Here is a 25,505-nt window from a genome sequence, read left to right as displayed (position 1 = left end):
CTTTTATTTCTTTTGTCTTAGTAGACAGATCCAAAAATGTATTGCTTCCACTTTTGTCAAAGTGTTCTAGTTTTACGCTTTCAGGTCTTGCAGTTAGGTCTTTAATCCATTTTAAGATTATTTTTGGACATAGTGTGAGAAAATGTTCTAATTTCATTCTTTTACATGTAACTGTCCAGTTCTCCCAACACCACTTATTGAAGAGACTGTCTTTTCTCCATTGTATATTCTTGCCTCCTTTGATGTAAATTAATTGGCCATAAGTGCATGGGTTTATTTCTGGGTTCTCTGTTCTGTTCCACTGATCTATGTGTCTGTTTGTGTGCCAATACCATGCTGTTCTGCTTACTGCAGCTTTGCAGTATAGTCTAAAGTTAGGGAGAGTGATACCTCCAGCTTCATTCTCTTTTTCTCAAAATTGCTTTAGCAATTTGAGGTCTTTTGTGGTTCCATATGAATTTTAGGGTTCTTTGTTCTACTGTGGAAAATGTCATGGGTATTTTAATAGGAATTGCATTAAATCTGTAGATTGGGGCTTCCCTGGTGGCGCAGTGGATAAGAATCCTCCTGCCAATTCAGGGGACACGGGTTCAAGCCCTGGTCCAGGAAGATCCCACATGCTGCAGAGCAACTAAGCCCGTGTGCCACAACTACTGAGCCTGTGCTCTAGAGCCCGCGAGCCACAACTACTGAGCCCACGTGCCACAACTATTGAAGCCCGTGTGCCTAGAGCCTGTACTCTGCAACAAGAGAAGCCACTATAATGAGAAGCCCAGGCACCGCAACGAAGAGTAGCCCCCACTTGCCCCAACTAGAGAAAGCCCGCGCACAGCAACGAAGACCCAATGCAGCCAAAAATAAATAAATAAAATAAAATAATTTTTAAAAATCTGTAGATTGCTTTGGGTAGTATAGACATTTTAACAATATTAATTCTAACAATACAAGAATATAGGATATCTTTCCATTTCTTTGTATCATCTTCAATTTCTTTCATCAATGTTTTATAGTTTTCAGAGTATAGGTCTTTCACTTTCTAGGTTAAATTGATTCCTAGGTATTTTGTTCTTTTTGGGGCAACTGCTTTTTGGTTTTGTTTTTTGGTGTTTTTTTTTCTTTGCTCTCGCTTTCCGATAGTTCATTATTAGTGTATAGAAAATTAACAGATTTCTATATATTAATCTTGTATCCTGCAACTTTACTGAATTCATTAATTAGTTCTAATAGTTTTGAGGTGGAGACTTTAGGGTTTTCTATGTATAGTATCATGTCATCTTCAAATAGTGAGTTTTACTTCTTCCCTTCTAATTTGGATGATTTTTATTGATATTTCTTTTTCTTCTCTGATTGTTGCTGTCAGAACTTCCAATACATTGTTAAATAGAAGTGGTGGAGAGTGGGCATCCTTGTCTTGTTCCTTATCTTAGAGGAAATGCTTTCAGCTTTTCACCACTGAGTATGATGTTATTAGCTGTGGGTTTGTCATAAAGAGCCTTTATTATGCTGAGATATGTTCCCTCTATACCAACTATGATGACAGTTTTTTTTATCATGAATGGATATTGAATTCTGTCAAAGGTTTTTTATGCATCTATCGAGATGATTACATGATAGTGATCCTTCCTTTTGTTAAGATGGTGTATATTACATTGATTTGTGAATACTGAACCATCCTTGCATCCCTGGAATAAATACCAGTTGATCATGGTGTATGATCCTTTTTATGTATTGTTGGATTGAGTTTGCTAATATTTTGTTGAGAATTTTTGCATCTATATTTATCAAAGATGTTGGTCAGTAATTTTCTTTTTTTGTAGTGTCTTTGTCTGGTTTTGGTATCAGGGTAATGGTGGCCTCATAGAATGAGTTTGGGAGTGTTGTTATGTCCTCTTAAATTTTTTGGAATAGTTTGAGGATAGGCAGTAGCTCTTCTTATGTTTGGGAGAATTCTCCTTTGAAGCCATCTGGTCCTGGGCTTTTGTTTGCTGGGAGCTTTTTTTATTACAAATTCAATTTCACTACTAGCAATAGGCCTGTTCAAATTGTCTGTCTCTTCTTGATTTATTTTTGGCAAGTTTTATGTTTCTAGAAATTTGTTCATTTCTTCTAGGTTGTCCAATTTGTTGGCATATAACTGTCTATAGTATTCTCTTATGATTTTTTGTATTTCTGTAGTATTGGTTGTTATTTCTCCTCTTTCATCTCTTATGTTGTTCATTTGGGTCCTCTCTCTTTCCTTCTTTTTTTTTCTTTTTCTTTTTTTTTGGCAGTACGCAGGCCTCTCACTGTTGTGGCCTCTCCCATTGCGGAGCACAGGCTCCGGACGCACAGGCTCAGCGGCCATGGCCCATGGGCCCAGCTGCTCCACGGCATGTGGGATCCTCCCGGACCGGGGCACAAATCCGCGTCCCCTGCATCGGCAGGCGGACTCTCAACCACTGCGCCACCGGGGAAGCCCTCTCTTTCCTTCTTGATGAGCCTGGCTAAAGGCTTATCAATTTTGTTTATCATTTCAAAAAACAGGTCTTGGTTTCATCTTTTCTATTTTCTTTTTTTTTTGGTCTATTTATTTCCTCTCTGATCCTTATTATTTCCTTCCTTCTGCTCATTTTGGGCTTTGTTTGTTCTTTTCTTTCTAATTCCTTTAGAACGCTTAAGTTAAGTTGTTTGAGATTTTTCTTGTTTCTTGAGGAAGGCATGTATCCCTATAACGTCCCTTCTAGAACTACTTTTGCTGCATCCCACAGATTGTAGAAAGCTGTGTTTCTATTTTCATTTGTCTCATGGTATTTTCTCATTTCCTCTTTGATTTCCTCATTGTCCCATTGGTTTTTTAGGAGTGTGTTGTTTACTCTCCATGTGTTTGTGCTTTTCCTGGTTTTTTCCTGTAATTGATTTCTAGTTTCATACCACTGTGGTTGGAAAAAATGCTTGATATAATTTCTATCCTCTTAAATTTGTTGAAACTTCCTTTGTGCCCTAGCTTGTGATCTATCCTGGAGAACATTCCATGTGCACTTGAAAAGAATGTGTATTCTGCTCTTTTCCGATGCAATGTCCTTACTATTAAGTCCAACTGGTCTATTAAGTCATTTAAGACCACTGTTGCCTTAATGATTTTCCATCTGATCTGTCCATTGATATACGTGGGGTGTTAAGGTCTCATACTATTATTGTATTATTGTCAGTTTCTCTTTTTATGTCTGTTAATATTTCCTTTATATAGTTAGGTGCTCCTGTATTGGGTACATATATATTAACAAGTATAATATCCTCCTCTTGTATTGATCCCTTTGTCATATAAAATGCCCTTCTTTGTCTTTTTTTATAGCCTTTGTTTTAAAGTCTATTTTGGCTGATATGAGTGTTGCTACCCCTGCTTTCTTGTCATTTTCATTTGCATGAAATATCTTTTTCCATCCCCTCATTTTCAGTCTGTGTGTGTCCTTAGCTCTACAGTGCGTATCTTGTAGACAGCATGTACGTGGGTCTTGTTTCTATATCCAATCAGGTACACTATGTCTTTTGATTGGAGCATTTAGTTCATTCACGTTTAAGGTAATTATTCATATGTATATTCTTATTGTTATTTTGTTAGTTGTTTGGTGTTCTTTTAGGTCTTTTTTGTTCCTTTCTTCTTTTGTTCTCTTGTGATTTGATGACTATATTTAGTGTTATATTTGGATTCCTTTTTATTTTATGTGTGTACATCTATTATAGATTTTTGGTTTGTGGTTACCATGAAGTTTTTATATAGCAATATATAAAATATGCTATAAATATCATATAATATATATGATTGTTTTAAGTTGCCCATCTCTTAATTTCAAATGCATTTTAACAACTCTGCATTTGTACATCTAGTTGTTTTGTGTATCCCTTAAGGCCACTTGGTTTTTTAAGAGTATGTCATCTAATTTCCACATATTACTGAATCTTCCAGTTTTACTTCTGTTACTGATTTCTAGTTTCATTCCACTGTGGTCAGAGAAGATACTTTGTATGATTTCAGTCTTTTTAAATGTACTGAGTTTTGTTTTGTAGCCTAACATATTTTCTATCCTGGAGAATGTTCCATGTGCACTTGAGACAAAATGTGTAGGCTGCTGTTGTTGAGTAGAGTGTTCTATAGATGTCTATTAGGTATCTATTTCCTTATTGGTCTTCTGTCTAGTTGTCAATCCATTAACGAAAGTGATATATTAAAGTCTCTATTACTGTAGAACTGGCTATTATTCCCTTCAGTTCTGCTGGTTTTGCTTCATATATTTTGGGGCTCTGTTGTTACGTGAGTATATGTTTATAATTTTTTATCACATTAATGGATTGACCCATTTATCAACACATAATGTCACTCTAAGTCTCCTGTAACAATTTTTGTCTTTAAGTTTATTTTGGTCTGATATTAGTATAGCCACCCCAGCTCTCTTTTGGTTCCTATTTGCATGTAGTATCTTTTTCCATCCTTCCACTTTCAATCTATTTGTATCACTGGATCTAAAGTGAAGTCTATTGTAGACAGCACATATTTGGATAGTTTTTAATGCATTCTGTCTGTCCCTGCCTTTTTTTAATATATATATTTTCTTTTAATGTATTTTTATTAAATTTGTTACAATACTGCTTCTGTTTTTTATGTTTTGGTTTTGGGCCATGAGGCATGTGGGATCTTAGCTCCCTGATCAGGGATCAAACCCACACCCCCTGCAGTGGAAGGTGAAGTCTTAACCACTGGACCACCAGGGAAGTCCTGTCTCTGCCTTTTAATTGGATATTTTAATCCATATAATTTAAAGTAATTACTAATAAGGAAAGATTTACTTTTGCCATTTGCTGTTTGTTTTCCAGGTCTTATACCTGTTTTCTTCTCAATTCCTCCATCACTATCTTCTTTTGTGATTAACTGATTTTTTTTTAGTGTAACATTTTTATTACCTTCTCATTTTTTCCATATTTTTTTTTGTTTTTTCCTTAGTAGTTACCCTAGGAATTAGTTAATATCTTAACTTTATAACAAGTTTGAATTAATACCAACTTCATATCAATAGTATACAAACCTCTGCTCCTACATAGCCCTGCTGCCTCCTTATATTACTATTGTGACAAATTACATCTCTATGCATGTGTGCCCATTAACACAGACTTTAAATTATTGTTTTAAGCCTTTCCCTTTTAAATCATATAGAAAAACAAAGGAGTTACAAATTAACAATGCAACACTACTGGCTTTTATACTTATATATGTAGCTACCTTTACCTTTCTTCATTTCTTTTTAGAGCCTCAAGGCACTGTCTAATATCCTTTCATTTCAGCCTGGAGGACATCCTTTAGCGTTTCTTATAGGGCAAGTCTACTAATGACAAATTCCTTCAGGTTTTGCTTATCTGGGAATCTTTCAGTCTCCAGTGACACTGTCTGTGGGGGTGTAAAGTGCCTCCCCAGGCCATCTGCTGCCATCAGTCACACTTGAGAGACCAGATTCCCCCTTTGGTCTCTGCTGAAGCCATGTTTGCTGACTAGGAAAGCACCACTCTGGGCTGTCTACTGCTACCACATGAGGAGCAAAATACCAGCCTCTCCAGTAGGTCTCTGCTGACATCAGAGGGGGGAGCATCCATGGTGTTTAGCTGGGGTACAGCAAGTATTGTTAAAAAGGTTTATATCCAGCTTAGCTACCGCCTTCCCAGTGCTTTGGCTGGGGAGTATATTTTTTTGTTTGCATCTGTCAGTGGTTCTGGGTTGCAGGATCCTCCAGTGTCCAGTCCAGGATATATGAAAGATTTGTTAAAACTCAGGGGACTCACTACTATGCTATTCCTCAGGTCCTGAGGCCCTAGTCAGCCTGCTTTCCTCTTTACATCTTTTGAAATCCTCTTTCTGCCATATTATGCCTAGGGTTTTTAATTGTACTTAGCAGTGGGAGAGCAGGGAGAAATTAGTCTAAGCCATCTTGTCCTCAATTGTGTTTTGTGATGTTTCATCTATACTTGCAACAAAATTTTTCTTGGAAAGAGGAATACAACACATAATCAGAAACTTTAAGCACTAAAACGATCTATCTAGTCTAATCTTCTCATTTTCTAGAAGAGATAGTAGGTCCGTCAGATGAATTTGCTTACTTCCCATAAAGCCATAGAGCTTCATTATAGTAAGGCTAAGAATAAGACCACAGACAGACACATTTCTATAATGCTGTACAGCTTTCATTACATTCTTTCATCGTCGCAGATGAAGATAAATCCTGGACCTAGATCTTCTTTCCTTAATCACTGAAACACTCACTAACATACTGTGATTTTCAGCTAATCTTCAGCATGCACTGTAGGACAGAAGAGAGTAACACTTTGGAAGAAAATGAAGATGGCATCTTAGGTGATATATGTTTGTAAATTCTCTTCAAAATAATTACTGAGTTTCTAATACATAAATACATAGAAGACTACCTCTTGATATATACTAAATTTATATTTTGATGAGTGAAAATCAGGATGCCGTATATACCTTGGAAAGCTTACAAATATGCTTCATCTACATAACCAATATATTAAGGTGATTTAGTAACTAATGTACATTACATGAGATCATCTGAATACATTATAGCAAAAGAACTCATGATATGTGATATATGCCCACTGGGTTTTAATTTGATAAAGAAAAAAGTCACAAAGTTTTAGAAGCAGTAACATTTCTATATTGTTTACATTTCAAGAATGTTTCTTGCTGTTTTCTTATAGATATTTGAAAATTGCCAGTGAGATAATACTTCATTTTACTCTTCTAAAAATGGATTTAGTATGCATTTAAAATGGATTCAGTATGCATGTTATACTTTAATCAAATTTACATTTTAAAAACATATTACATAACCCTGTAAGAGACTTACATAATCACTAGTAATGCCAAAAAAGAGAGAGAGCTCTAAAACTCTTTAATTTCTCCCAGGAGAATTTACTATTTTGTATCATCAACTATATTAACTTAAGGAAAACAGTCTTGAAATGAAAAGATACTCATTTACAAGGACAATGTATTCTTTTTTTTAAAAAAAGCATGGAGTATCAAATACTTCAGAACTTCAGGGCCTACAAGCTGCCATTTGAGTTTAAGTGAGCCTCAGTCTTCCCTTGCAAATTAAATGAAGAGAGTATTTTATATCAAGTTGTATCTAAGAAGTCTGGCTTTGAAGTAAAGCAGCATGCCCAGCATATTCCTACTGGATTCAGTATTGCCTTAGAGACCTGATCCTAGCCAGATGGCAAAGTCAGATGACACATTAGCTGAATGGACTATGGATTCCTTTCAAGGCCATCTGTGTTCATGGCTAGTCCTTCACAACAGTACACACAGGACCGGAGGCACACAGTGACTAGTCATTCCAGCAAGACCTTCCCATCATGCCCCCTGACCCTGCTGAAATCAGTTATCACCAGAAGCCCGGGACCCCCAGGCCATTCATTGTGATCGGGGTCCCTGTCCCCACAGGGTCTGGATATATCCTCTAATCAGACTTCGCGTCTCCCACCCTCCCCAGCTTGAGAAAGCCTCCCACCGTGCCCTTTAAGAACTCGGGGTGGAGCATCAACAGATCCCCTATATTCTCAACTTCTTCTTTGAACATTCCTTCCTCTCACCTTAATCCAGTGCTTCTCAATCCTGACTGCACTTCAGAATCACCTGGGGAGCTTCTAAAAACTCCCAGCGCCCAGGCCTCAGTAGGTTGCAAGCTCCCCCAAACGATGCTGGTGTCCGCAAGGGTGAGCGCTGCTGGGCTGAGTGACACCCTGTGCTGTCCCCTCAGCAGCTGCTTCCCAGACAGAACTCTCTCATCAGGGGGCCTTTCCTCTCCCACAGCTCTGGCACCACCGGGACTCAAGTGAGCAGTCTGGCTGCTCTTCACTGCCACCTCCAAACATGAAATCTCTCCTCTAAAATCTCCTAGCTTTCCAAATGGCGGGCAGCTCCTCCAACACACAGGGATCTCTTGTACACCTGTTTCTTTGCATTTGCTTTTTCTCTGGAGTAATGTTCTGAACCCCTCAGCCATTAAAAAGAAAAGTTCTTTTGTTTCTGTAAAACTCATTTCACTGGTAACCTTGGCCCTTGCATGAAGCCCTCTTGGTCTCTCTGAGCTTAGAAGTATTGCTAAAATGCTTCCTCCATAGCACTTTCATCCCACAGTGCTATTGTAGTGCTCACTGCATTGCTCGCGAAGAGGACTTGCCATTATAAAGTGAGAAATCAGGGGTGTAAGTAGGAAAATTTGGAGCACATGAGTCTACAGGGAGCTGCAATTCATCACATGTGGTGCTAATACAAAACTGAAAAGATTATCCTTTGGACCAAAAAAAAATCTTCTCTTTATTAAAGATAATTACACTGAAGCTGTGGCTCTATCACAACTGCTATAAGAAATCTGGCCCGAGATCAACACTATTAAAGGGATTTGGCTATTGAAGTACCACACAGGCCCCGAGCAGAAAACAGACCTACAGGACAAGCACCAACCCTGTGAGTGGCATTTTACTCAGTTCATATGCACACAAACAATGAGCTAATAAGTTTAACTAACTCTCCTTTTAACACTGCTCCATATGAAACAGTTACCTCTAATTGCTTTTTAATCATTTACACTATGAATCAGTCTTTAAAAAAAAAAAAGTGTCACCTCTGGCCTCTAGCCTGAGCCAAAATACTACACCCTGCTCTCTGGCCTGTCCACAGGAAAACGTGGGACCAAAACATTTGATTCTTTATATACTCACTTGGTCCTTCTTGATCTTACCTATATAGCCTGAAAAATAAGATCAGTTTCTTTGAATTTATTCCTTTTCCTAACTCCAGGGCCCCATTTGTATAACTTAATCCAGATGTTCATATCATGGTGGTGCCTGGTCTAAGTAAGGGCCAGTGAGGCTGCATTTTATGCTGAAAACCTAAATCTCACCTCTCACTTGATAAAAGTAGAGACAGACTTTTGGTGTATGTATGTATGTATCTATCTATCTATCTGTATATATATATATATCTTTGTGCACGTATCTGCAAATGTACAAACTCTCTTACATACTTAAAAACTGATGGTGCATTACTGATTGGCCACATAGTTTTTTAAATAGTGTTCCTCTTGGGGGAATAAAATGTTTGCTTTAATATAATCTAGTCTTGCCCGTTTATCAAGTTATATAATATGAAAATGTTAAATCCAAAAACTTTTTATCTTAATCTCTTCTCAAAGCTACTAATAAATACAATGATTTTAATTATACCAGGCTTCCTGGTTTCTCCCCTAAGTACTACAGTTTAAGCCCTACAAAAGAAGTCTCTGTAGTTAAGTATATATATATTTTTTTCCAAAGTCACCTTGATTGTCCATATATACCAAGAAACAGTCAAAAAATTTTAACATAGCAAAAGAATAACTCAGAGTATTTAAGTTCTCTATAATAAAATTTGTTACTTTTCTGTGCCTTCTTCCTCTCTCATGAGGAAGCAACGAAGAAAACACAACAAACCGAAAACACAACAATTTGAAATCCCAAGCTACTGTGTGGTAAACTTTCTTTTTCATTTTCATCTCTTCCAGGGAAACCTATTGGCATAAGATATAAAAATTTAACTTTAATCACATAATATACAGATGAGGTGACAGATTAAAGGTGTTTGGAAATGTTCTTACCAATACCTTAAGGCTGGTGTATAATCATGTGTCCTAACTGCTACGCCCTCAGGAAATTAACAGTATTTTATAAATAAAGGGATGAATGGTCACAAGCTAGAAAGCTGCCAGCTTTAACAAAATTGACCAGGTTGGGGCTTCCCTGGGGGCGCAGTGGTTGAGAGTCTGCCTGCCGATGCAGGGGACACGGGTTCGTGCCCCGGTCTGGGAAGATCCCACATGCCGCGGAGCAGCTGGGCCCGTGAGCCATGGCCGCTGAGCCTGCACGTCCGGAGCCTGTGCTCCGCAGCGGGAGAGGCCACAGCAGTGAGAGGCCTGCGTACCGCAAAAAAAAAAAAAAAAAAATTGACCAGGTTGCTTTACTGTAGGACTTCAAAGCCCTTAATGAGCTGGCGAGCACTGCAAATCTCCCAGAGCAGGTACAGAGGCAGCAAATCTGTCTTACCACACAGCCCTATTAATATCTCCCAGGAGAATGCTTCATCAAAGTAGTTTGGGAAAGACTGAAACATATAGGTGCCCCATACAGATGGTTAGGTGACTTTCTCCTGGGGCCAACAGTAGGGATTTGACATGGCACAAAGACTAAACGCCACCATGTGTGGATCAGCCAGGACTTCCTCTGTTGACCGTGTGTGTCCCACGTACAGTGGGCGGGGGGGGAGTGTAGGGGAGCGAAGTGGTGGAGGGCTCTTCTGCCTGCTTTTCGTACACACCTGTTTCTATAGTCTAAAAACTCCATAGTTAGGCAGCTGAGCTGGAAGCTTGGGCTGAGCGCTAGGCGCACTGTTTACGCTGTGATGGGAAATCTGATAGACAAACAAGCAGCCTCTTTCGTTAACAGTGACTTCAGAATTCCCAGGCCCCCACCAGCTCCTCAGTCACCAAGCCCCAGAGCAGGCAGGAAGCCCACCTAGAGCAGCTCAGATGAGGACTGCTGATAGCGGCAGCACGGTTCACAACCAGGAACTAACTACTGTCACTTGTGCAGCAGGAGAAACATAAGGAGGTTGGTCACAAAAGCCCTTTCAGACAAGTGTTCCAAGCATTCATCCAGGTGGCTCCCAAGTCCTGGTCTGAAACCAGCAGCTGGTAGATAAGCACCTCCGGAATGCCCACTAATGTTGTTGTGACAGGCTTGCTGTTGGTGTAAATCAGGAGCATCAGCTCATCTAGGTCCTCCTGGGGGACGTGGTGAATGCCTCAATTGCCAGCGCAATGGAGCCCTGTCTTCCTGTACACACGGATACTTTGACTCAAACAATGGGAAGGGGGAGGAACCTTCAGGAGATGGACCCTGGCTCTACTGTTTACTAGCTATGTCACCTTGGGTAACTTGCTTAACCCCTGTATGCTTCAACTTCCTCATCTGTTTTTCTTTGTTTTTTTTTTTAAGGTTAATATTTATACCTACTTCATAGGGTTTTTGTGAAGATTAAATAATGCACTGAAAGCACTTAGCACAAATGTGTGCTCTATTATAGATGCTCAATAAACACAGCTAATGATTTACATGAGTAGAAATCACAGCCAAGGAAGGGCAAGGATAGAACTAAAGCTTGGCAGTAGTAAATAGCAGGGACTCAATAAACACTTGTTGACTGGTTAATTAATCTCTCGTAAAGCTAATGCTGAAATACTGAAAAAACGGTTCTCACTTATTTATATGTGGGTCAGGAGGAAGAGGGCTTTTAATTACCCTTCAAACTGAAGAAGGAAGCCCATGTCTCATGGTATTTGCATCTCGAGGTTGAGTGGACACTAAAGACCATCTAATTCTCTAAAAGAAGGACAAGCCAATGTTTAAAGTGGTTTCAGTGACTCAGCGAGTCCTGAGATGCACCATATGGAAACATATGCTCTGAACTACCCAGAGCAATGAGGTAGAAACTGGGTCTGTTTATAGAGAAATTTCTCAACATTTCCTGCCCAAAGTCAGAGAGGGTCTTTAAAGATAGCTTCTTCAGCAGCAATTAATGAAAGGAAGGATCTGTAGCACTCTTTACCACACTCCACGGATTTGCTGTTTGCTTCTCATTTTCAACTCTACAAAGAGTGTTCATGTATAAGGCCATAGTAGCACATGTCAATAAGGCAGAATTCATTCACAGGTGAAACAGATTGGGGTGATACAGTCTCCCAATGCTGCTGATTCAGCTTTTCATCCCAAAGGAAAATACCATCCTAAAAAAAGCACTGTGGGGCTTCCCTGGTGGCGCAGTGGTTGAGAGTCCGCCTGCCGATGCAGGGGACGTGCGTTCGTGCCCCGGTCTGGGAAGATCCCACATGCCGCGGAGCGGCTGGGCCCGTGAGCCATGGCCGCTGAGCCTGCGCGTCCGGAGCCTGTGCTCCGCAACGGGAGACGCCACAACAGTGAGAGGCCCACGTACAGCAACAAAAAAAAAAAAAAAAAAAAAAAAAAAAAAAAAAAAAAAAAAAAAAAAAAAAAAGCACTGTGGGTGCACTAACTCCATGCTGAGGACCATTTATTTTTAGTTTATGCAGAATTAACACAGCTCCTAAAACACTGAGGAAAATATAGGCACTCAGACTGCACATACTACACAGAAAAGCCATGTTCCCCAGCACCAATCGGAGAGGCACCCCTTCTGCTCCTTTCTCTGTAATGAAAACCACATGCAACCCTCAAAAGCCAAGACTGAACTGTTTCACACATTTGCTTGGTTGCTTATTGAGGAAACTGTCCCTTTTCCACATGAGGCTGGGGGCTGGCTGGATAGGAAGAAATTCAACCCCACTCTGCTCTCCCGCTCCAGTCCAGACATCATCTTGGGAACCTGACCAGCCAGTTCTGTGGTGATCGATCAACCCTCGCAAAGGAACCACAGTGGGAGGACAACTGCCTACTGACAGTTCTCAGAAATCAACATCATCTCCTACCTGCGATGGACAAGGTCTCGGAGGAAGCGCAGGCGGTGGAGGTAACAATCCTGACTTAGAAGCTGAAAAGAAAAATACACACTGTTAAGGACCACCGAAAACAACACACAGCACTCTTCCGCTTGTTAACTGGAAAGAGCTATCGCATTTAACAAGTTTAAATTTTTTAAATCTATCTGAGGTTTTTTTTTTTTTCTTAAAAAAAAAAGAGTACATGGGGCTTCCCTGGTGGCACAGTGGTTGAGAGTCTGCCTGCTGATGCAGGGGACACGGGTTCGTGTCCTGGTCCGGGAAGATCCCACATGCCACGGAGCGGCTGGGCCCGTGAGCCATGGCCGCTGAGCCTGCGCGTCTGGAGCCTGTGCTCTGCAACGGGAGAGGCCACAACAGCGAGAGGCCCGCGTACCGCAAAAAATAAAAAAAAAGAGTACAGGCTATTTCCAATCCCTTCTTCATTTTCCTCCTATCCAAAATCCAAATATTTATATAGGCTGTTGTGATTAAGACAGTGTAAAACAGTACGGAAATGACACCCTTTGATCAAAAGACTGGAACCCAGCACGGGAAGGACAGTCAATCCCCAATTAATCTGATGTTAATTATTTAGTTTCAAATACTCTAGGCCCTTTGGCTCCTCTCCTATTTCTCCCAAGCTCTCAGCCATTACACTGCTCATTAGCTTGAGTTGGGAGCCAGAAATCCAGAATCCCAACAAGGCAGCACTGCTGCCCTGTAAGTGAGTGGGTCTGATAGCAGTAGGAGAGGCTGAAAATGATGGACTAAAATGATATTTAGGGATTCTTCAAAGATCTCAATTTCCTTTTCGCCCTCTGATCCTTATTATCAGGGATAATTAAATCTGTTTCTAAAATAATCTGGTCCCATCTGAAGCATCTTCTGAAAGAAAGTTTCATTCTAACTTTTAAAAAAATTTTTGTGAGAGACAGAGAAAGCTGGAGTTAAGCCAAGAATGTCTGAGTTGTAATTTTACAATGAAAACAAACATCTGCTATCGAATTATAAATAAGGCTCATGATCACACGCAAGAAATAAGTTTATCATCACACACTGGCCAAGTTACACCACATCCCTTACAAACTCCTTAGAAAAGCACACCGTGCTCTATATAACTATATGCAGTTTATCTCCAAATCTGTAATATGTGGGCTAATATTTGGACAACTTTCTATGCCTTAAAAATAAATCATACCCTTTCTCCTGCTGCCAGGATAGGAGCTCAGCTCTGCGTTTCCTAGGCGGATTGGGATTCCACTGGCCATGTAGATCTTGGGCTGCGGTTCACCGCACACCCACTACACTCCAGGCGCCCAGGCGGGGCTCCTTAAACGATCCACCATGTGGCTGACATGGTCTTGGTGCTCCAGCCTGCTGTGAGGCTTGAGGCTCCAAGGTAGGAGAGCCGAGTTCAGGACACTGGTCCACCAGACCTCCCAGCCCCATGTAATATCAATCAGCAAGAGCTCTCCCAGAGATCTTTGTCTCAACGCTAAGACCCAGCTCCACCCAATGGCCAGCAAGCTCCACTGCTGGATGCCCCATGCCAAACAACTAGCAAGACAGGAACACAACCCCACCCATTAGCAGAGAGGCTGCCTAAAATCGTACTAAGTTCACAGACACCCCAAAACACACCACCAGATGCAGCCCTGCCCAACAGAAAGGCAAGATCCAGCCCCACCCACCAGAACACATGCACTAGTCTCCTCCACCAGGAAGCCTACACAACCCACAGAAGCAACTTCAACCACTGGGGGCAGACACCAAAAACAATAGGAACTACGAACGTGCAGCCTGCGAAAAGGAGACCCCAAACACAGAAAGTTAAGCAAAATGAGAAGTCAGAGAAACACACAGCAGATGAAGGGGCAAGGTAAATACCCATCAGACCAAACAAATGAACAGGAAATAGGCAGTCTACCTGACAAAGAATTCAGAGCAATGATAGTAAAGATGATCCAAAATCTGGGAAACAAAATGAAGAAAATACAAGAAACATTTAACAAGGACCTAGAAGAACTAAAGAGCAAACAAACACTGATGAACAACACAATAAATGAAATTAAAAATTCTCTAGAAGGAATCAAAAGCAGAATAACTGAGGCAGAAGAACGGATAAGTGACCTGGAAGATAAAATAGTGGAAAAAACTACCACAGAGCAGAATAAAGAAAAAAGGATGAAAAGAATTGAGGAGAGTCTCAGAGACCTGTGGGGCAACATTAAACGCACCAACGTTCGAATTATAGGGGTCCCAGAATAAGAAGAGAAAAGGAAAGGGACTGAGAAAATATTTGAAGAGATTATACTTGAAAACATCCCTAATATGGGAAAGGAAATGGCCAATCAAATCCAGGAAGCACAGAGAGTCCCATACAGGATAAATTCAAGAGGAAACATGCCAGCAAACATATTAATCAAACGATCAAAAATTAAATACATGGGCTCCCCAGGTGGCACAGTGGTTAAGAATCTGCCTGCCAATGCAAGGAACACGGGTCCAAGCCCTAGCCCAGGAAGATCCCACATGCCGCGGAGCAAATAAGCCCATGCACAACTACTGAAGACTGTGTACGTAGAGCCCGTGCTCTGCAAAAAGAGAAGCCACGACAATGAGAATTCCATGCACCGCAAAGAAGAGTAGCCCCCGCTCACCACAACTAGAGGAAGCCCACAAACAGCAACGAGGACCCAACAGAGCCAAAAATAAATAAGCAAATACATTTATTTTTATTAATTAAGTACAAAGAAAAAATATTAAAAACAGCAAGGGAAAAACAACAAATAAAATACAAGGGACTCCCCTTAAGGTTAACAGCTGATCTTTCATCAGAAACTCTGCAAGCCAGGAGGGAGTGGCAGGACATATTTAAAGTGATGAAAGGGAAAAACCTACAACCAAGATTACTCTACCCAGCAAGGATCTCATACAGATTCCATGGAGACATTAAAACCTTTACAGACAAGCAAAAGCTAAGAGAATTCAGCACCACCAAACCAGCTATACAACAAATGCTAAAGGAACTTCTCTAGGCAGGAAACACAAGAGAAGGAAAAGACCTACAATAACAAACCCAAAACAATTAAGAAAATCGTAATAGGAACATACATATCGATAATCACCTTAAATGTAAATGGATTCAATGCTCCAACCAAAAGACACAGACTGGCTGAATGGATACAAAAACAAGACCTGTATATATGTTGTCTACAAGAGACCCACTTCAGACCTAGGGACACATACAGACTGAAAGTGAGGGAATGGAAAAAGATATTCCATGCAAATGGAAAACAAAAGAAACCTGGAGTAGCAATACTCATATCAGACAAAATACACTTTAAAATAAAGACTATTACAAGAGACAAAGAAGGACACTACATAATGATCAAGAGATCAATCCAAGAAGAAGATATAACAACTGTAAATATTTATGCACCCAACATAGGAGCACCTCAATACACAAAGCAAATGCTAACAGCCATAAACGGGGAAATTGACAGTAACACAATCATAGTAGGGGACTTTAACACCCCACTTTCACCAATGGACAGATCATGCAAAATGAAAATAAATAAGGAAACACAAGCTTTAAATGACACAATAGACAACATAGATTTAATTGATATTTATAGGACATTCCATCCAAAAACAACAGACTACACTTTCAAGTGCTCATGGAACATTCTCCATGATAGATCACATCTTGGGTCACAAATCAAGCCTTGGTAAATTTAAGAAAATTGAAATCCTATCAAATATCTTTTCAGACCACAATGCTATGAGACTAGATATCAATTACAGGAAAAAATCTGTAAAAAACACAAACACATGGACGCTAAATAACACACTACTAAATAACCAAGAGATCACTGAAGAAATTAAAGAGGAAATCAAAAAAACCTACAAAAAATGACAGTGATAACATGATGACCCAAAACCTATGGGATGCAACAAAAGCAGTTCTAAAGGGAAGTTTAGAGTAATACAAGCCTACCTCAAGAAACAAGAAACATCTCAAATAAACAACCTAACCGTACACCTAAAGCAATTAGAGAAAGAAGAACAAAAAAACCCCAAAGTTAGCAGAAGGAAAGAAATCATAAAGATCAGATCAGAAATAAATGAAAAAGAAATGAAGAAAACAGCAAAGATCAATAAAACTAAAAGCTGGTTCTTTGAGAACATAAAATTCATAAACCATGAGCCAAATTCATCAAGACAAAAAGGGAGAAGACTCAAATCAACAGAGTTAGAAATGAAAAAGGAGAAGTAACAACTGACACTGCAAAAATACAAAGGATCATGAGAGATTACTACAAGCAACAATATGCCAATAAAAAGGACAACGAGGAAGAAATGGACAACTTCTTAGAAAAGCACAATCTTCCGAGACTGAACCAGGAAGAAAGAGGAAATATAAACAGACTAATCACAATCACTGAAGTTGAAACTGTGAGTAAAAATCTTCCAGCAAACAAAAGCCCAGGACCAGACGGCTTCACAGGCAAATTCTATCAAACATTTAGAGAAGAGCTCACACCTATCCTTCTCAAACTCTTCCAAAATATAACAGAGGGAGGAAAAATCCCAAACTCATTCTATGAGGCCACCATCACCCTGGTACCAAAACCAGACAAAGATGTCACAAAGAAAGAAAACTACAGGCCAAAACCACTGATGAACATAGATGCAAAAATCCTCAACAAAATACTAGCAAACAGAATCCAACAGCACATTAAAATGATCATACACCATGATCAAGTGGGGTTTATCCCAGGAATGCAAGGATTTTTCAATATACGCAAATCAATCAATAATATACCATATTAACAAATTGAAGGATAAAAACCATATGATCATCTCAGTAGATGCAGAAAAAACTTTTGACAAAATTCAACACCCATTTACGATAAAAATGCTCCAGAAAGTAGGCATAGAGGGAACCTACCTCAACATAATAAAGGCCAGGGCTTCCCTGGTGGCGCAGTGGTTGAGAGTCCGCCTGCCGATCCGGGGGACATGGGTTCGTGCCCCGGTCCGGGAAGATCCCACATTCCACGGAGCAGCTGGGCCCGTGAGCCACAGCCGCTGAGCCTGTGCATCCAGAGCCTGTGCTCCGCAACAGGAAGGGCCACAACAGTGAGAGGCCCACATACCGCAAAAAAATAAAAAATAAAACATAAAGGCCATATATGACAAACCCACAGCCAACAAAATTCTCAATGGTGAGAAGCTGAAACCATTTCCACTAAGATCAGGAACAAGACAAGGTTGCCCACTGTCACCACTATTATTCAACATACTTTTGGAAGTTTTAGCCACAGCAGTCAGAGAAGAAAAAGAAATAAAAGGAATCCAAATCGGAAAAGAAGAAGTAAAACTGTCACTGTTTGCAGATGGCATGACACACATAAAGAATCCTAAAGATGCTACCAGAAAACTACTAGAGCTAATCAATGGATCTGTTAAAGTCACAGGATACAAAATTAATACACAGAAATCACTTTCATTCCGATACACTAATGATGAAAAATCTGAAAGAGAAATTAAGGAAACACACCGTTTACCAGTGCAACAAAAAGAATAAAATACCTAGGAATAAGTCTACCTAAGGAGACAAAAGATCCGTATGCAGAAAACTATAAGACACTGATGAAAAGACATTAAAGACGATACAAACAGATGGAGAGATACACCATGTTCTCGCATTGGAAGAATCAACATTGTGAAAATGACTATACTACCCAAAGCAATCTACAGATTCAATGCAGTCCCTATCAAACTACCAGTGGCATTTTTCACAGAACTAGAACAAAAAATTTCACAATTTGTATGGAAACACAAAAGACCCTGAATAGTCAAAGCAGTCTTGAGAAAGAAAAACGGAGCTGGAGGAATCAGGCTCCCAGACTTCAGACTATACTACAAAGCTACAGTAATCAAGACAGTAGGGTACTGGCACAAAAACAGAAATATAGATCAGTGGAACAGGATAGAAAGCCCAGAGATAAACCCACGCACACATGGCCACCTTATCTTTGATAAATGAGGCAAGAATATACAGTGGAGAAAAGACAGCCTCTTCAATAAGTGCTGCTGGGAAAACTGGACAGCTATATGTAGAAGAATGAAATTAGAACACTTCCTAACACCATACACAAAAATAAACTCAAAATGGATTAAAGACCTAAATGTAAGCCCAGACACTATAAAACTCTTAGAGGAAAACATAGGCAGAACACTCTATGACATAAATCACAGCAAGGTCCTTTTTGACTCACCTCCTAGAGAAATGGAAATAAAAACAAAAATAAACAAATGGGGCCTAATGAAAGTTAAAAGCTTTTGCACAGCAAAGGAAACCATAAACAAGATGAAAAGACAACCCTCAGAATAGAAGAAAATATATGCAAACGAACCAACTGACAAAGGATTAATCTCCAAAATATACAAGCAGCTCATGCAGCTCAATATCAAAAAAACAAACAACCCAATCCAAAAATGGGCAGAAGACCTAAATAGACATTTCTCCAAAGAAGATATACAGATTGCCAACAAACACATGAAAGGATTCTCGACATCAATAATTATTAGAGAAATGTAAATCAACTACAATGAGGTATCACCTCACACCGGTGAGAATGGCCATCATCAAAAAATCTACAAACAATAAAGTGCTGGAGAGGGTGTGGAGAAAGGGGAACCCTCTTGCACTGTTGGTGGGAATGTAAATTGATACAGCCACTATGGAAAACAGTATGGAGATTCCTTAAAAAACTAAAAATAAGGGACTTCCCTGGTGGCACTGTGGTTAAGAATCTGCCTGCCAATGCAGGGGACACAAGTTCAAGCCCTGGTCAGGAAGATCCCACATGCCACGGAGCAACTAAGCCCATGTGCCACAACTAGTGAGCCTGTGCTCTAGAGCCCATGAGCCACAGCTACTGAGCCCACGCGCCACAGTACTAAAGGCCATGCACCTAGAGCCCGTGCTCTGCAACGAGAAGCTACTGCACTGAGAAGCCCGTGCACCACAACTAAGAGTAGCCTCCGCTCACTGCAACTAGAGAAAGCCCACGCACAGCAACGAAGACCCCATGCAGCCAAAAATAAATTAATTAATTAAAAAACAAAACAAACAAAAAACACTGAAAATAGAACTACCATATGATCCAGCAATCCCACTACTGGGCATATACCCTGAGAAAACCATAATTCAAAAAGAGTCATGTACCACAATGTTCACTGCAGCTCTATTTACAATAGCCAGGACATGGAAGCAACCTAAGCGTCCATCGACAGACGAATGGATAAAGAAGATGTGGCACATATATACAATGGAATATTACTCAGCCATAAAAAGAAATGAAATTGAGTTATTTGTAGTGAGGTGGATGGACCTAGAGTCTGTCATACAGAGTGAAGTAAGTCAGAAAGAGAAAAACAAATACCATATGCTAACACATATATATGGAATCTAAAAAAACAAAAAGGTTCTGAAGAACCTAGGGGCAGGACAGGAATAAAGATGCAGACATAGGGGATGGACTTGAGGACACAGGGAGGGGGAAGGGTAAGCTGGGACAAAGTGAGAGAGTGGCATGGACATATATACACTACCAAATGTAAAACTTATAGCTAGTGGCAAGCAGCTGCATCACACAGGGAGATCAGCTCAGTGCTCTGTGACCACCTAGAGGGGTGGGATAGGGAGGGTGGGAGGGAGATGCAAGAGGGAGGGATAGGGATATATGTATACATATAGCTGATTGCTATACAGCAGAAACTAACACAGCATTGTAAAGCAATTATTCTCCAATAAAGATGTTAAGAAAATAATTATTCAGATTTAAAAAAATAAAATAAATCTTAGCAATGTGCCAAGAACATAAACATTTTTACATATCACTTTTGATTTGACCCAGCTAGATCAGACAAGCTAGAAGGTGGAGTTCGGGGCTTTCCACAAAGGTAACTCAGGAATTTCATAGAGATTTTCCTCCTGAGCCAGTGCATGGATGTGGTACAACCATGTGGGCCCATCAGTGATTTCTCTCAATCTGTCTTTCATTAACATTTATGAAACACATCAGTGAGTCAAAACTCCAGAGGTGGTGAGACCTTGAACAGCCTTCGGTAACAAAGCATGTAGCAACAGAGAATGACAAAAGCCTCAGGAATTATCCACCTCAGGGCCCCCACTCTATAGGTCCTCATGGATTGGGCCTTTAAATTACGGGTTACTTTAAAAGTAAAATGAAAAAACCAACAAAACACAAAATTTATGCTTGCTTTTAAAGGAGAGGTCTTGCACCAGAATGAAGTGTATGTTAAAACAACCCTTCAGGGGCTTCCCTGGTGGCGCAGTGGCTGAGAGTCCGCCTGCCGATGCAGGGGACACGGGTTCGTGCCCCGGTCCGGGAAGATCCCACATGCCGCGGAGCGGCTGGGCCTGTGAGCCATGGCCGCTGAGCCTGCGCGTCCGGAGCCTGTGCTCCGCAACGGGAGAGACCACAACAGTGAGAGGCCCGCGTACCGCAAAAAAAAAAAAAAAAAAAAAAAAAAAAAAACCTTCATTAACAAAAGAGGACTAAGAAGCAATAAGCCATTTAATTAAATAACTTCTGATTCCAGCCAAGATGGAGTAACAGAGGCCACATTCACCCTCCCCTTTTTAACAGCCAGAAACAAACATATAGATGTTTTTTATATAAAACAAACAGTTCTCAAGACACCAGAAAATCAGGCAACAAGACAGTGATCCCTGAGAGACAGGAAACAAACCAGGTGAGCTCTGTGACTCACTGTCCCTGCTGACAGCCCTGCAAGTTACTAGAAACAGAACCTGCCTCCAGATTCACGTCTGATTAATTTAATTTTTACTATTATTTTTGAAACAAATGCGCTATTTTTGTAAAAGATGATGTAAGGGTATGTTGTGAATATACGTTGGGATAAAATTACATCATAAATATTAACAGCAGTTTTCTTTCCTCTTTTCAGTACCTTTATCTATTTCTTCCTTACCTGGCTACAACACCTACTATAGAGTCAAATAATGGTGACATGAGCATTCTTGTCTTCTCTTGATCTCAAAGCTAAGGCTTTCGCTATTTCACCATTAAGTATGGCATTTGCTGTAGGTTTGTTGTAGATACCCCTTAATGGATTACAAAAATTCCCACTTATTTTGAGACTTTTTTTCATGATAATTCATTGTCAAATTTTAACCAAAGCCACATCTCCATCTGTTGAGGTGATGGTATGATTTTTTTCCTTATGATTTATTAATATGGTAAATTACACTATGAATTTCTTAATATTAAAACACTCTTGCAGACCTAGGATAATCCCAACTTGGTCAGGTTTTTTCTTTCTGCTAGATTTAGTTGGCTAATACTTTGTTTAGGATTTTTGCAACTATATTCATGAGTTCGACTGACAAGTCAGTTTCCTTTCTCATATGGTCCTCTGATATGCTTGATTCAGCTGGAGAGTGTTCCCCCTGTCTATGCTCTGGAATAGGTTGTATGAGATCGAAAATTGTTGTTGTTGTTGAATGTGAGGTAAAACATGACAGCAGAGCCATCCGGGCCTCAGTTTTCTTTGAAACGAGACTTTTAATGATTTCACTTCTTTAACTGTTATAGGATTATTCGGACTTTCTAATTCTTAAGTCAGTTTTGATAAATGATATTTTTCTAGACATTTATTCATTTTCTCTAATAAATTTTCATATTAACTGCCATAAAGGTGTTCAAACCCCCCTTATCATCTTAATTTCTGCATATGTAATTTTCTTTTTCCATTCCTAATACCGTTTGTGTCATCACTCTAGTTTTCCTTCATCAATCTCACCTGACATTTGTCAAGTTTTAGTACTCTTTTCAGAAAGCCAACTTTTAACTTTTCTGAGCCTCTAAATTATATGCTTGTCTTCTGTTCAATTCGTGTCTGCTCATCTCCTTCCATTTACTTTCTTTGGGCTTATCCTATTGTTCTTTTTCTAGCTTAAATTGGTTGCTTGGCTCATTAACTTCCAGCTTTTCTTCTTTTCTAACATAAACATTTAGGGTTATAAACTTTCTTCCAAGTATCTCTTTAATATACTCCCATAGGTTTTGATATGTGATACCATTCAGTTTTTAAATTTTCCTGATTTCCATTACAATTTCTTTTATGATAATACCTTGTGTCTGAAGTTCATCCTTTAGAATTTCCTTTATTGAGAGCCTGTTAGTAGCAAGCTTAGTCATTTTAACTAAAAACTCTTTATTTGGCCCTCATTCTTGAAAGGTGATTTCACTGAGTACAGAATTCTAGACTGATAGCTATTTTCTCCCAGCACGTTGAAAATAACATTTCACTGTCTTCTGGCTTCCATTATTGCTGTTGAAAAGTCAGATGTCAATAGAATCATTGTTTTTTGGTAGGTGGTCTGTCTTCTCTCTGGTTGCTTTTAATTTCTATTCTTTGTTTTTGGTACCCTGCAGTACCAATCTTACCTTGCATCTGCATGTGTATTTCTTCACCTACTTTTTCTTTCATAAGCTGCTAAGCGTTGTCAGAATTTCTGAACCATGTGGCATCCCGTTAACTTTGGGAAACTGTGATTCCTCAAATAGTCTTTCCACCATTTTCTCTCACCTCTCCTTCTGAAGCTCTTTGTCTAACCGTGAGGTATCCTGGATAATTTTCTATTATCTGCTGTCCAATTAACCAGTTCCCTCTTCAACTATACTTAATGTCCTGTTAAGCCAGTCTTTCATTTTATTTCAATTACTAAATTTTTCATTTCTAGGAGTTCTATTTGGTCTTTTTTCAAAATGGCTTTTTCATTTTTATAATTGATTGGCTACTTACTCATTTGCTTCATCTGCTTTTCTTTCAATATACTAAACATATTACCTAACAGTCTGTGTCTGATAATTCCAAAATCTGAGGGGTTTGTATTTCCTACTGTTTTGTTGCTTCTGTGGGCTCTCTCTCATTGTGTTCCACTTCCTAGAGTGCTTGGCAACCTTTAACTCTGAATGCAACCTTTAATTCTAAATGTTACCTACAGGAATACTTCGGGGCCTAAGAGGAAGTGGGTTCTTCTTCTATTACTTCTGCCAGAAACCTAAAGGCACTATCAACCCGGGACCACTTTAAACTAAAATCTTGGTTTGATAATGTGTAGGATTCCTAGTTTCTGCTGTCCTGATATTTTGTTAAATGTCCTATAAATACGACTTTTGAGTAAATATAGTAGTTTGAATGTTTGCAACTAATCTCACTCTTACCTCATCAACAGAACAGTGATGAGGACTGTTAAAATTTTCTTGTTTAAATTGTTTAAATTTGGAATTGGGAAAAAGGATGAGTGACTGATAGCTGAATGAGCAGTAGAGAAGGCAGAGAGTAACCAATTTGGACCAGAGAAGCCCCCAGTTCTCAAGAACTGGTGACACCAAACTCTTCAAGAAGTAGGGGTAAAATGAGGAAAGTAATGAAAAGTAAAGAAAGTTAACTGATAGGGGATCCTATGTCCCACCCTTCAGGAGAAGGGTGTACCTCGGCAAAACCCTTGAAGATCTGGTTCCAGCTACACCTCATGCTGTTTTGGGCCTCAGGATCCCTGCTCCTGTGGTCCCTTCTGCCTCTAATTCACCTGGATAACTCAGAATATAGTAAGTGACCAACAAATATTTATTTGAACTAACATAAGAAAGAACTATACTATTATGCTCCATTCCTACATTTTTAAAAAGCTGATTGAAGGAGTTCAGGAGCAGTTAGATTCTGAGATTTTTCTCACACATTCTGCACAGTTTCAGCCTTTCTCCCACTCCAGAAAAATGCTAGAAATATTTTCTTCTCCAGGGAGGACACAAGGCCCAGATGAAGGCACAGGGGCCACACTGAAAACAGTAAATGTAGGACTCTGGATGCTGAGACACTTCCAGCCCTCTCCCTATCTGCTCCCAGACTATTTTACCCAGAGACTAGAAGACTGTGCTCCAGGGAATTGGACCAGCCAAGATGGAAGATCTAGATATCAACATCAAGAGATCTCCAAGAAGATGGTCCAGCCAGATCATTCTACCATGAAGCCCACACATGGCAAGCCCCGTCCATTTACTCATGAATTCCAATCAGCTTTTTAGCCCCCATTCTTAAATATAAGCAGGTGATGAACTACCACCAGATATCTGCAGAAAATTTTCTAACCTAAGACAGAGCAATAAAAATAGAAAACAACTGGCCTCAAAGAAATAGATTAGATCTATACAAGGAAAAAAAATTTTAATGTTATTAATATCATCAGAATGATTATTCGGTTTAATCCAGAAATATTTAGACATTTACTATGTCCCAGGCACTGTTTAAGGTGCTGGGAAAATATCAGTGGGAAAAAAATAAACAGAAAAAAAAGCCTTAGCCTCATGAAGCTTATATTTCATTGATAAGACAGATAATGGGGTAGGAGTGAGGGATGAAATTTTTAATACAGTCAACAGGGAAAGCCTCAATAAGAGATAAAAAATGTTATCTGCAAAGATGAAATAATAGGATGTTACTGAAAATAGAATATTCAAAAAATTAAAAAGAGAGCTTGGAAATTAAAAACATGACAGCAGAAGAGGAAAAGCTTAATAGAAAGGTTCAAAGTCTAAGGAAATCTCAGAGAGAGTAGGGAAATATCCAAACAAAAGTTCCACAAAAAGAAATAGAGAAAATAGTAATAAATCGATTAACTAGTTCAAGAAAATTTCCCAGAAATGAAGAATATGAGTTTCTAAATTAAAAGAGCTCACAGAAGGACTTCTCAGGTGGCGCAGTTAAGAACCTGTCTGCCAATGCAGGGGACATGGGTTCAAGCCCTGGTCCGGGAAGATCCCACATGCTGCAGAGCACCTAAGCCCG

General features: G+C 39.6%; 1 protein-coding gene across 9 annotated transcripts in view; it reads right to left on the bottom strand.

Annotated features, from left to right (window-relative positions):
- REPS2 (RALBP1 associated Eps domain containing 2) overlaps positions 1 to 25,505 on the bottom strand; it is a gene marked incomplete at its 5' end in the record, with an annotated part of 231,265 nt that overhangs the window by 51,025 nt on the left and 154,735 nt on the right. For all 9 annotated transcript variants that reach the window (XM_079727343.1, XM_079727345.1, XM_079727349.1 and 6 more), the window contains one exon: positions 12,579 to 12,640. In XM_079727343.1, the coding sequence (XP_079583469.1) occupies positions 12,579 to 12,640 (62 nt within the window). The remainder of the gene's footprint in view (positions 1 to 12,578; positions 12,641 to 25,505) is intronic.

The sequence above is a fragment of the Hyperoodon ampullatus genome (genome assembly GCF_949752795.1).
Source record: "Hyperoodon ampullatus genome assembly, chromosome: X".
NCBI lineage: Eukaryota > Metazoa > Chordata > Mammalia > Artiodactyla > Ziphiidae > Hyperoodon > Hyperoodon ampullatus.
The sequence above is the reverse complement of the archived record's forward strand: the minus strand, read 5'-3'. Positions and strand labels throughout refer to the sequence as shown.